We start from the raw sequence: 14,228 nt of genomic DNA on the forward strand, positions 1-14,228 counted from the left end.
GTTTTCTGAGGGGGTGTTGTACTTCCCCGGTGCGAGCTGGTTCGATACGTGCCGAAGCGTGCTCAACTCCCACATAATAAGTCTCTAATATAAATTCATAAATGGGTAGATAGGTACCTACCTGCCTTTATACCTACTTTTGTGCAATGCAATTCACAATGTTTTAAGTTATCTGTGCTACTACATGTTCATTATCTATGCTACGTCATTGTCAAGTCAACGAGACAACAGCTGTCAAACTCATTGTTATGGTCAAATCGTCCCATTTACTCATTAGTGATTAGTTTATGATTTTGTTCTTTTCATGTAATCGCTACAAAACAACAAAGTGTCTAAAACCAGATTCAATTTTTTTTATGTAACTTAAAAATGTGTGTATGATAGTTAATTCAACCCACCAAAAGCATTTGTTTAGTGTAAATAGTTATGTGACCTAAGTTTAAGTAAAATAAATATAGTACAAGGTAAGGTTTATTTCAATGTTAGAACTGTATAAATCTAAATTTATTCCGAATCTACAATTATTGTTCACCATGGTCAACGTCACGATGTTTCTTAGATAAATTATTTACTCCTTGTGTCAGACAAGGCCATAACAAAGACAAAAATGCGATGATATCGTATCAATATGTTATACCGTCGTATTTATAATAAACAAAATGCGATTATAAATCAAAAAGTTTTTGTTTAACTAAATGGACTGATAACTAATGAATCACTGCATATCACATTTCAGAATATCTATTATGTTTGTTTTATTTGTTTGATATACAACTAAACAATCTTATATATAAAATATAATTTAAGATACCAAACTCCTCCGAAACGGCTGGACTGATTTTTATGAATTTTTGTGTGCATATTGGGTATGTCTGATTCGGCCAACATCTATCTTTCATATCCCTAAATAATAAGAGTAAGACAGAACAGTGTTTCCCGGTCAGCTAGCGATGATATAAACTTCTAATTATATAAAAATAAATCTAGGTTTTTAGGTTGATATCTTATTTAGTAATGTGACCCAGTTTAAAAGATTATGTATTATGTCATGTTGTTTTAAAATCTAATAAAGCAGAATATCCGTCTGGTCATTCAATTGGAACTATATTGAAAATTATTTGGTCTTTTAGGTATATGAGGTATCTTTTCCATTCTAAGCCAAGAGGCAAGAAAAAGAGTTGTGTATTTGGCTGCTAAAATTTGCATAATGTAGAAATTAATAAAAGTAAAAGAAACTAAACATTAAATTAATACAACTTTTTGTATTTTTATATTAAAAAAATAATATATTCTTAAAACTAACTTGATAAAATTAATGTCTATTTTCTTCACTTAAAAGAAAAGGATGCTGATGTGAATTTGGATCTCTCATATTTTGAAACGACAACCTAAAAATACAATTTATTTAATTATTTATAGCATACACCAAACCATACATATACATGCTTACAACTTACTAGCTGTACACTGCGGTTTCACCCGCATGAGTCCGTATCCCGTAGGAATATCAGGTTTAAAAAGTTGCCTATATGTGATTCCAGTTGTCCAGCTGTCCAAATACTAAATTTCATTGCAGTAGTTTTTGCGTGAAAGAGCAACAAACACATACACACATCCTTACAAACTTTCGCATTTATAATATTAGTAGGATTAGTAGGATTCTTAACAACATATTTAGTAAAGAAAATTTTTTTTAGTAACAGAACTATTCAACAATTGATGAAAGACATCCTATATTGCAGTTATTGTGTATGTCTTCAATGTTTAGTATCATGTTGTGTCCATCAAATAAATGTTTATTCTTTCTTCTATTGAACTTGTCCACAGATTAAAAATGACTCATTTAATTGTCACTATTTTTAGATAGGTAATTGAGTGTAAACAAATATTTATAAATAATAAACGTTAATTACAGATAATGGCTGATTATCATATTAGGGAGGCGGCCAATTCCCTCCTGGGCAGTATGACGAACCAACCATACAGAAGTTTGAGTAAGTTTCAGCATCCGTATACGTTATATACAGTAGCAACTCTTGCCTTTAATGCAAAACTGGTGGTTGATTTTGATAAGTTACACCTATTCTGTACAAACAAACAAAAAAGTATAGATTATTAAAAAAAAAAAGTTTATGAATATGTTTATACCTGATATATTAATATTACTTGTATATTGAGAACAACTAATTTTAATAAAAATATGTAAGAAAAACAATACCTGCATTTCAGCTATTGTGGATAAATTCGTTTGAAAATGTAGGCATACATAGATAACTTTTTTTTTATTTTCTTTATTTATCAGTATGTACTTACTGCTATCTGTGTATCAGTGGTACTTATAAAGCCTATCACAGATCACTGAAAGAATTTTACAAATTGGATCAGTAGTTGCGGAGATTCGCGAGTTCAACCAAACAAACTCTTCAGTCTTTCAATTAGTATAGATTCTTTAAGGAATAGATTTGTTGAGGTGTTTTATGTTTTAAACGTCACACTATGTTGTGGTTTGCCATAAGTGGCTGGGCCATAGTAATTGGGTATTGTACTATGTACACCCTTTATAAGTTTAAACACTATCTATTTTGGTTTAATTTCCTGTACCATTTACCACACCACAGTGTTTAGTTACCACAGTGAGCAGGCACAGATTATGATATAATAATTCAGTGGGTATGAACCAGAGTGCATTGGTTATCATATGGAGTGTTTTATTTTGAAACCTTTCACAATTCCAATGTTTGAATGGGATGCATTTCCTCACAATTATGTTATAAAGTTGTTATAGAGAGAAAGCTTTGGTATTTTTGTATGTTTGTAAAGTTTTCATGCAAAAACTGCTTGAACAATTTTAAAAATTCTTTCGCTATTGGAAAGCTGCACCTTTACTGAATGACAATGACTATATATGTACCACGGGCGGAGCCGGGGCGAAAACCCCGTACCCCATGTGTCCAGACGGGCTTAAGTATTGTCTAGTACAGAAATATTTGGATTTCAATAACGAGTTGCGATTTTCGTGTGATCAGATAAAATCTATATAATATAATGTATACGTTCCAGCTCAGTCGCAGTCGGTCAACCTCCTAACAGAGGATCTGGTGGCCGGCCACAGGCCGCAGGGCAGGATGTCGTCCATACGTCGGTTCTTCTGTCTGTTTGTCACGTTCGATCTGCTGTTCACGAGCTTGATGTGGTTGATTTGCGTTGTGGTGAGTTGTTGCGTCAATACATAATAGGTGATTTTTTAATAGCAAATCACTGAGGATATTAATTACGATTACATGCAGAGGGGGGGCGTAACATGTAACCTGTTTTTGTATATATACTTTACACGCACTGCTCTTTCACGCAAAAACTATTGAACCGATTGCAATAAAATTTGTCACGTAGATAGTTGGACAACTGGAATAACATATAGGCAACTTTTTATCCCGATATTCCTACGGGATACCGACTTACGCAGGTGAAACCGCGGGGCGCAGCTAGTTTAATATAGTTTTTAAATTTAGCACTACTAAACTCTTTAATACTATGAGGAATTCAATTGTTAATCCATACACCTTACCCTATTAATGAATTTTTACTTTAGCAAGCCTGAAACAGGCATTTCAATTCTATTCCTGTACCTTATATCATTGTCATTAAATTAATTATGCCATATTATACATTTATTACGCCACACCCTGTATATATTGTAGTGCATTTTTATATATGAAAAAAGTCATGTGCCATGACCTATATGATTTGATATTGTCTAAAAATAAAACTATATATAAAAATTCTCGTGTCACAGTTTTCGTTGCCATACTCCTCCGAAACGGCTTGACCGATTTTGATGAAATTTTTTGTGCTTATCCGGTATCTATGAGAATCGGCCAACATCTGTTTTTCATACCCCTCAATGATAAGAGTAAGGCAGAACAACAAAACAAACTCTAATTAACCCACATAATTTATGTAATTCAATGTCTGCAGTGTACTTCTCTTTGTTTCATATAAACTTTATTTTTTTTATTTATTTATTTTTATTTATATAATTTTTCAGATGCGAGGCGAGACTCTCGCGCAGATATTCACGAGGGAAATCATTCACTACGACATAAAAGTGTCACTGTTTGACATAGTGCTGGTGGCTGTCGTTCGGTTCGTGATATTAATTCTATTCTACGCAATACTGTATATAAATAACTGGAGTGTGATAGCGGTGAGTATGGGGAATCTTATTAAACTAGCTTCCGCCCGCGATTTCTCTCTCTCTCTCTCTCTCTCTCTCTCTCTCTCTCTCTCTCTCTCTCTCTTCAGCCTTTCTCCGTCCACTGTTGGACATAGGCTTCTCCTAAGGCACGCCATTCCACGCGCACGACTACGCCCGCGGAACTAGGACATTTACAAATTATTTAGTTATCCCAAGGGAGCATTGATTTGAGAAAAAAAAGTATCCTATCACGCAAGTCAACTCTTACCCTGTCCGTATACCAAATTTCATCAATATCGGTAGTTTTAGCGTATGGACAAACATCCAAACTTTCACATTTATAATATTAGTGTGATTATATCACATTTATAATTTGTGTGATTGTATTTTAACAGGATTTTGTATTTATTAGCTTCACCTGCATGTTTGTATGTAACCAAACTAGACTTTAGACTCGATTTTGACCTTACTCACACTCTGTATAAGACCTATCTTACCACCTACTCTTTAGACCACCTAGTTTTGATAGTGCTATATCCGCTTTGGAATCTTATGGAAAATATCAAAAATAAAAGTATTTAAAATTGAATTTGACATACAAATGCAAGTTAACTAGCAAAGTAAAGCAGAGCTATAATTATAAATATGTTTTATGATAAACCAAAACACCTTAAATTCGTCAGACCTAGTATTTTCATGTGTTTGATTTTACGCGAGTATTATACATTTAGAAATTAAAAACGTTTTAACGGATTTTAAACGCGATTTATTCATTATATTATTAACCCGACGTTTCGAACACTTTACAGCGAGCGTGGTCACGGGGAGACTATCTGACGGAAATTCGTCAGAACTAGATAAAATTTAAGCGGGACCACTCAGAAGTCCCTGGTTTTCACATAAAATGGATCATCAAATTAACTACTACTACTTTTTAATGCGTTTCATCTTCTTTTCTATCATATACTGTAGTTTTTTTTTTACTAACGCGTGCAATTGTGTGCTTTATTTGCGAGACAAGAGCGTATATTATGCCGTAACACAGTTTGAGACTAGCACAGAGTATGTGGCTGTTGTCCACTGTAACATACAAACTGTACCCTTCCAAGTTTTTGAAGTCAGTTGAATTATTTGCAAAGATCCACCCTAAATGCGGTGAAAGCCGCGTGCGTCAGCCTATATTTTTTAGATATTTATTTTAATTTTTTTTTTCCAGCTCTCGACGGGCGGTACGTGTGCCTTCTTGATTGCTAAAGTGTTCGTATTTGACGTGAGTATTACATAAAAAAATCGTGTATTGAATAAGAGGAAAAAAAAATAGGTCAAGTGCGAGTCGGACTCGTGACGTTTATCGTTCCGTACATATGAGAAAAAAGAGCAAGTATAGAAAAAACATTGGTCGCTCATCCAATTCATGATAGTGCCAATCGTTGCTTAACCGCGATTATTTATAATTTGTTGTTATAAAGGTGATAGAAATACATTTCACAGAAACAAAATATCAACCGTCTAACTATCACGGTTGATAAGGTACAGCCTGATAAGACACGGACGGGCAGACAGACAGACAGACAAATGGACAGCGAAATTTTAGCAATGGGGTCCAGTTTTGTCGTTTGTGTTGGGAATCATAAATATAGTACTTACGATAAGATGAAATGTGTTTATTTTCATTCTGAATTTATTGAATTCAAATTTTTATCTATTATTTAAACAAAAGTTTCAAATACATTAAGGGCAGTGGTGGTTCAGTGTTGAGAACCTCGGACCTAGATCGAATAGTCAGAAGTTCGATTACAGGCGAGCGCACAGGAAATAAATTGATTTTTCATTTTATCTGTACATACGCAGGCAGGCAACATACACAGCTAAAAGATCTTAATAAATATTGAAAACTAAAGACCATATAAACTTAATATTGTTTAAACTAATTCTATATCACACGTTTCTGTAATAACGGTAGTATAAAATAAGTAAGAAATTAATAGTATAGTTGAGGGTAAATCTGTTTCTGTTGAATAAACCAGTCTGTCGTTGAAGCCCGCCTTTCATTGACGTTCCAGTTTCCACTGCGATTTCCCTTAAAATAACAAATAAACGACTGTCTAAATTTATAAAAAAAATTAAACGAGAGAAAAAAGAATATATTTTTGCAATTTTTTTTTGCGTTCCAGTGGCCAGACGCAGCTCAACCGGTCTACCAGGTCTTCCTTATCCTGACCTCCTTCACGCTGTCCTGGGGGGAGGCGTGGTTCCTGGACTTTCGGGTGCTGCCCCAGGAGCTGCAGGCGAAGCAAATCCTGGAGGCAATAGGTGAGGGAGAAAGGGAGAAGAGAGAAAAGAAATGGAAGACATATGATCACCAGCTCACCCGGCAAACGCTGTTCTGCCTTACTCTTATCATTTAGGACCTAGATTTTAGGGGTATGAAAAATAGATGTTGGGTGATTCTTTGGCCTACCCTTTTAGCACACAAAGTTTCAAGAAAAACGGTACAGCCGTTTCCTAGACGTATGGTAACTAACATTGCAACACGAGATTTTTATATTTATAGAAAATCACAAAATTTATGGACAGAACAGTGTTAGGCGGGTCAGCTTGACCATTATTATGAAAATAAAACTCGATAGGGATAAATTAATTATCAAGTTCTAGCTGTATTGGCGAACTTTGGAACTAAATAGAATCAAATCAAATCAAATCAAAATACTTTATTGTGTACCAAGTCCAAAGTCATGCAGAAATGAATTCTATAAATAAACTCCACAAGAACACAACGGGCGGTCTTATCGCTAAAGTAGCGATCTCTTCCAGACAACCTGGTGGACAAGGAGACGCTGTATTACTACATTTATTTTAATAGCATCTTTTGCTCTGTGCTTACTAAATACGAATAGCGTCATAATAAATAGAATAGTTTTGACGTATTATTATCCTTTAACGTTTTCACCTTTTAAACCTTCTCTAGACCGCCACGAACATTTCAAGACAAAGATGAGATAATTCTGTTAAGCCGTTCTGGAGTTTTTGTGAGACCAACGAATAGTAATTTATTTTTATGTGTATAGATAGATGTGATGTTCTCCAAAATGAATGCTTATCTATGATTTATTATTGATTTTAATCAATTTATTCTGCCATAATTTTTAAGGATTATGAATACGAGTGAAGGTAGACATTTGCCATCTGGCACCGGGGAAGTACCAAACCCCCCAAAAAACCGGCGTGAAATAATAGCTTGCTATTGTGTTTCGTACGGTGAGTGGGGGAGCCGGAGGTCCATATCCTTTTCCTTACCCTTCCCAGTCCTTTCCTTTACTCCTCTCATCAATCCTTTCTTAATCCCTCCCCAATTAAAGTCGCCAATTCAATTGTAGAGGTGAAAGGTCTGCAATTGACCTTACGCCTCTCCAAATGTCCACGGGCGGTGGTAGCGCTTACCATCAGGCGACCCACCAGCTCCATTGCCGTTGGTGACTTGAAAAAAGAACATATGTAATAACAATGAAAATTAAACACCTCATTCTCATGTGTATTTCCTTGGATAGTGGTCGGCAAGCTAGCAAAGTTATATATAAGGAATGATTATTATATAGGGACCAGTCGCGTATTTTTATTGCTATTTATGTATTTCTTGCTATAATAAATTAATACTATTTATATAAAGACGGCTCTCGCAAGTATACCTTACTTGTTAGGTTTTCGCAATACGCTACGTAAATCGTAACGAATTAAGTCGAGACATATTTTTTCATTCAACTAATCCTACTAATATTTCCTATTTCCTACTGACATTATAAGTGCCAAAGTTTGTGAGGATGTGTGTATGTTTGTTACTCTTACATGCAAAAACTACTGAATCGATTGCAATTAAATTTGTTACGTAGATAGCTGGACAACTGGAATAGCACATAGGCAGTTTGATACAACTTAAAATTTAGGATAGTTATTATTATTGAATTAACCGCAAATAACGGCCCGGGCAAGGCCGGGGCGTGCAGCTAATTAATCTATACTAATACTAGCTGCACCCGGTAAACGCTGTTCTGCCTTACTCTTATCGTTTAGGGGTGTGAAAAATAGATGTTAGCCGATTCTCAGACCTACCCAATATGCTTACCAAATTTCAGAGGAATCGGTCAAGCCGTTTCGGAGGAGTATAGAGACTAACATTGTGACACGAGAATTTTATATATAAGATTATAAAGTTGAAGAGTTTGTTTGTTTGAACGCGCTAATCTCAGAAACTACTGAAAAATTCTTTCAGATAGCACATTTATTGAGAAAGGCATTAGGCTATATATGTACCACGGGCGAAGCCGGGGCGGACAGCTAGTAAATAATAAAGATAAAAAAGATTAAATCAATAAAAATAGATTGAATAATAAATATTTAATTTCGTTTGTGTAGTGCATCACGGCGCATCAGAGCGTACGCCGCTGCTGCGGCCGGCCGCGTCCACGCACGGCGGCTCCACGGTGAACTGGTTCTCGCCGGTGGAGACGCCCGAGTCGAGCCCGCGACCGCGCCGCCCCGGAGAGCAGATTATCCTGACCCAGGACCAGGTTGGTGGACGTTTTGTTGGGTTGGAGACGACTTTTAGTGGATTGATTGGTTATTGAGTTGATTGATTGGTGATTTAGTCAATTGATTGGTCAATAAGTGATTTGCTGAGAGATCGATTGGTTGCGAACTGTTGAAGCGGTCCTCGTCGTTTGATTAGGTGATGGCTCATTCAATAGGGTTTTTGGAGATTAGGTGATAGATTGATTGGTTGAGAATTGTTGATTGATTGAAAGGTCGTTTGATTTGAAAGTTGATTGGTTGTTTGTGAGGTTAGTAACTCGATTGGGAGATTAGTTGGTTGGCTGGCACGGCGGCTAAACAATGAATTCGCCTATCTGATTAAATCTGATATATGATCTGTTATAATGACGCAGGACTAGATTAGAAGTCGTTTATATTATTTAAGACGACCTTCAGTGGATTCATTATTTGTTGAGTTGAATTAATTATTGGTTTGAAAGAGAATTGATTGGTCACTATGCTGATTGATTGCTTGCTTATTGAATTGATTGGTTAAGAGGTTGATTGATTAGTTTTTCGGTTGGTTGTTGGCTTGAAAATGCAAGGTTATAATAGTAATTAAATTATATAGATCACAGATCTTTCTTCAATTATGATAAGTATACATACTTTCTTATATTTGATAACGCGATTATCGCTCCTATAAAGACCGCGTATTAACTGATAAAAATGCGATTTGTTCATTTAATTATTCAATCTCGCTATCTTGTATTTCTTTTATATTGAGATTTTAAAATTGACAAACATTTTAAAGGTTATTGGAGGATTGAAGGAATTATGTTATAGTGTATATGTTTTATTTATTGTCTTTGTTGCATGCAAGAGTTATTAAAGACTAGCTGCGCCTTGCGGTTTCACCCGCATAAGTCCGTATCCCGTAGGAATATCGGGATAAAAGTTGCCTGTATGTTATTCCACCCGTCCAGCTGTCTACGTACCAAATTTCATTGCAATCGGTTCGGTAGTTTTTGCGTGAAAGAGCAACAAACACACATCCTTACAAACTTTCGCATTTATAATATTAGTAGGATAGGATAGTAGGAGGATAGTGCGCTTACATTTGACATAAAATAAAAATTAATTAACTAACTAGACGTCATCGACCTGTAACACTTTAAATGTCAAGAACGACTGAATAACCTCGATCGATCAATGATGTTTTTTTAATTTGTTGAATTATATTGATATTTTAGAAATTATGCAAAAAACGTCTGCCCGGGTTGAGTCTGGCGAACAGCCCGTTTATAACAAATTTAATAAATCTTAATATATTGATAAAAAATTATGTCAATCGGTTGAAAACCCGCGGAGTTAACGAGTAACAAAAGAAAAAAAAATCGAATTGAGAACCTCCCTCGTTTTGGGAACGTCGGTTGATAAGCATAAGCATTAATAACCGGCCCGTTTCCTATTCCTGACCCTTCCCAGTGTATTCCTTCTTTCCAGTCATCAATTCTTTCCTTATCCCATACACCTTAGGAAGCTGGCAGCGCATCCGCAGAGGCACTACCACTGCTCTGTTCACGGGCGGTGGTGATCGCTTACCATCAGCCGAACCACCAGCTCGGTTGTCCGATATATATTTTTTACTTTGTCACAGTCGGCAATGGAGCTGGTGGGACGCCTGATGGTAAGCGCTACCACCGCCCATGAACATTTGTAGAGGCATAAGGTCCTTTGCAGACCTTACGCCTCTACAAATGGATTGCCGACTTTTTGGGAAGGGATTAAGAAAGGATATTGACGATAGGAATAAAGGAAAGGACTGGGAAGGGTAAGGAAAAGGATATGGACCTCCGGCTCCCCCACTCACCGAACGAAACACAGTAGAATGCTATTTCACGCCGGTCTTCTGTGGGGGTGTGGTACTTCCCCGGTGCGAGCTGGCCCAATTCGTGCCGAAGCGTGCTCGACTACCACATACAAAATATATGACATAAAAAAATATTAAATAGCTTTACAGCACATTCATTGAGCTTATACTTCGATTAAATCGCTGCACGATTAAGTTATCGTCGAATCTATTTAAATTATCTACAGTTTTATTTAAGCCTAGATTAATTATTCGACTGATAAAAATTAATTATCCTGATATAAATGAAAGAGTGGCGTTGGTTTGTTGGAAATGGTTTGTTTTTAGGGTTCCGTACGCAAATGGTAAAACGGGACCCTGTTACTGAAACTTTCCTGTCTGTCTGTCCGTCTGTCCGTCTGGTACCAGGTATCTGTATCTGTGATAGTTGAACAGTTGACACTTTCAGAGATGATGTTTTTCTGTTGCCGCTATAACAATAAATAAAAAAAACGAGGTTAAGCAACAGTTGGTACGGTCATAAATTGGATGGGCGACCATTGTTTGCAGCTGCTATTCAGCTTATTTGCACAGAGACTTTAGTGTTGCGAGTACGACACGCACTTGGCTGATTCTTTAATTATAAATAGATCCTACCTTTAACCCGGTTACAAGGTGAGCGGCGCCGCGGGTTACAGTTAGTCCCACAAATATTATAAATGCGAAAGTTTGTAAGGATGTGTGTGTGTGTGTGTTTGTTACTCTTTCACGCAAAATACTACTGAACCGATTGCAATGAAATTTGGTACGTAAGACAGCTGGACAACTGGAATAACATATAGGCAACTGTTTATCCCGATATTCCTACGTGACACGGACTTACGTGGCTGAAACCGCGGAGCGCAGCTAGTATTTCTATAAAGGATTCGGAAGTCAACACTCACTTTAGGTCATTGCGCCGCTCTCGTTGGTTAAAAATAGTGATGACCTTGCAAGCATTTATCGACACTTGATTGATCATATTTATCGTGGATAGTGACGTATCACCTAAGGTATAAGACAAGTCTTACCGATAAGAGATTTGAAAGTAGAAACTGTTGATATATTTCACTTATATTTACCCGACTGCGACAGAAATTGGATTTAAAATAAAGTACTAGCTAACCTAATTAAAATACTATTAACTATCCTATATTTTAAGTTGGATCAAACTGTACATGGTGTGCAGATGTGATTAAAATCGTTTGACTAGTTTATGACAGTTAGTGACACGTAATTATATGTTACTAGCTGCGCCCCGCGGTTGCACCCGCGTAATCCCGTATCCCGTAGGAATGTCGGGATAAAAAGTTGCCTATATGTTATTCCAGTCGTCCAGCTGTCTATGTACAAAATTTCATTGCAATCGGTTCAGTCGTTTTTTTGCGTGAAAGAGTACAAACACACACACACACACACATCCTTACAAACTTTCGCATTTATAATATTAGTAGGATGTAACTGACTCCTTTAGACCCGATGTTGCCCCACTCCAAACGGACAGATTGAATTCAAACTCTGTACACTTATCGCGGATCGGCGACAATACAATAGTTTCATGAGTTTATGTATTATTCACTTTCTTTGTCTTTTTGCCTTTTTTCTGTGTATCTTTCCTCCCTCGCTTTACCCTTCAATCTCCCCTTTTTATCTTTCGAACTCCCGCTGACTCTTTTACTATGATTCTTTTAATTTCGTCGACAAAAAAAAAATAACAGGTCTAGGTACTACAAACCGCGAGGCAAAGCTAATTATCGTAAAGTGCGCTTCAGTTATTGATGGGATAATTGCGGCAATTGCGTAAAACGTTTGTAATATAGCAATGATCCTAATTAACCTCAATATGGATTACTGATGAGTGCACAGTTCGCACTGGTGTAGGTACAGTGCGGTGCAATATCATGGGGACGTTTTATTTATTTTTTGTATTTGTTTTTTTTTTATAAAAAAAAGTGGTTTGTAATCTTTGGGTTTGTGGGATGCGGCTGTTGAATAGATAAAAAAAGAAATAAATGAAATTAATAAAATTTAATAGCGTATTAAATATTAATTGCTTTTATAAGTTTTAAATGTCAGGCAAATAACTGGCAAGTGCAAACAGCATTATAGATGCGAAACTCGTCAGAATGATAAATAGATCCAAAGTTTTTTTCATTACATAGTGTAAAACAAAGTCGCTTCTTCTGTCCTTATGTCCCTATGTATGCTTGAATCTTTGAAACTTTTAACAACGGATTTTGATGGGATTTATTTATAGATAGAGTGGTTCAAGAGGAAGGTTTATATGTATAACAACTATAAAACTACTCCGAATTTAACGCGTGCGAAGGCGCGGGTAAAAGTTAGTATGTATATAATTTTGCTCTTCCATATAATACCTACTATTTACTCGAGTGCTTTGTTGATGAAATTATATTGCAATATTTAATTATTAATGGTGTCAAGATATGACAGATAAGTTTATAATTGATTTATAGTAAGATTCATGCATCAATAGCCTTTTTTGTTACACGAAATACAACAACGCGATTTGTATCGTCATTGTAATGCATACATATTTCTTCGTTGGTCATATCAGAACTAGCTGCGCCCAGCGGTTTCACCCGTGTAAGTCCATATCCCGTAGGAATATCGCAATAAAAAGTTGCCTATATGTTATTCCAGTTAGTTGTCCAGCTATCGACGTACAGGTAGTTTTATGTAAAAAACTGTTTACAGTTTAATTTTTTGCGAAAAATTATCCAAATTTTATCATTGACGACTCCCATAAGCACTAGGCTTTCTAAATATAAAGCACAAATGGTTGCAGACAAAACGTTGAAAAAAACGGAAAAAAGTTATAATTTTTATGTACGCTTTAGAATGACTACATGTAAGTCTGGTAATTGCCTGACTCGTGCTCGTGCGAGCGGGATGTAGTATGTTTTATGCGTGAGTGTAAAAGAGAAAGCCTATAAACGGCCGCTAACGTAATTTTAACTGTCTTTATTTGGTAGGTCATTGGGTCATCCTAGGTTTTTTATTTCAAAGAAATTCTCCATTGCACTACTTAAAATCAGTGTAATAATACTATAATCGGCTTAGATTTTGCAATTAATAATGCAAGGATTAAAGTTAATAAAGAGTTACGTGCCTAATTTAGATTAGATTAGACGCTCAAGTGTCTGATCGTAGGTAACTGTTGACAATTCGATAATGTATTTTATTGTTTTACTGCGCGCTACGGTTTTGCTTGGATTTAATTATGTTCCATCTGTTCTATTTGAGTTTGTCTATTTATGACGGCATAACATTTCACCAAAATCGGTCCAGCCGTTACAACTCAACGATAAATAACACACGTACAGAAGAAATTTTGTAAATATTGTAAATTTTTAAACGAACAATAAATTAATTTAAAAAGTAATCCTAATTGGTTCCGATTTTACTATTGTATTAAGTATTAATTAATTATCTTTTAATATTAAATTTATATATGTATTTTTATTTATATTCCTACGCACCAACCCATCCACACACACACACACGTGCTCACACACACACACACACACACACACACATACACACACACACGCACGCACGCACATCACACATGCTGTAACTCCAACTGTCAAT

At 35.9% G+C, this 14,228-nt stretch overlaps 1 protein-coding gene across 1 annotated transcript in view; it reads left to right on the forward strand.

The window, feature by feature from the left end:
* The first annotated feature begins 275 nt into the window (after nt 1–275).
* The window catches only part of LOC119836402 (steroidogenic acute regulatory protein-like), a 27,725-nt gene continuing 13,772 nt past the window's right edge, over nt 276–14,228 (forward strand). The window contains exons 1-7 of the mRNA XM_038361711.1: nt 276–464; nt 1,916–1,994; nt 3,061–3,209; nt 4,046–4,204; nt 5,412–5,465; nt 6,370–6,508; nt 8,606–8,760. Of these exons, the coding sequence (XP_038217639.1) occupies nt 1,919–1,994; nt 3,061–3,209; nt 4,046–4,204; nt 5,412–5,465; nt 6,370–6,508; nt 8,606–8,760 (732 nt within the window). The 5' untranslated portion in view covers nt 276–464; nt 1,916–1,918. The remainder of the gene's footprint in view (nt 465–1,915; nt 1,995–3,060; nt 3,210–4,045; nt 4,205–5,411; nt 5,466–6,369; nt 6,509–8,605; nt 8,761–14,228) is intronic.

This window comes from Zerene cesonia, chromosome 24, assembly GCF_012273895.1.
Source record: "Zerene cesonia ecotype Mississippi chromosome 24, Zerene_cesonia_1.1, whole genome shotgun sequence".
NCBI lineage: Eukaryota > Metazoa > Arthropoda > Insecta > Lepidoptera > Pieridae > Zerene > Zerene cesonia.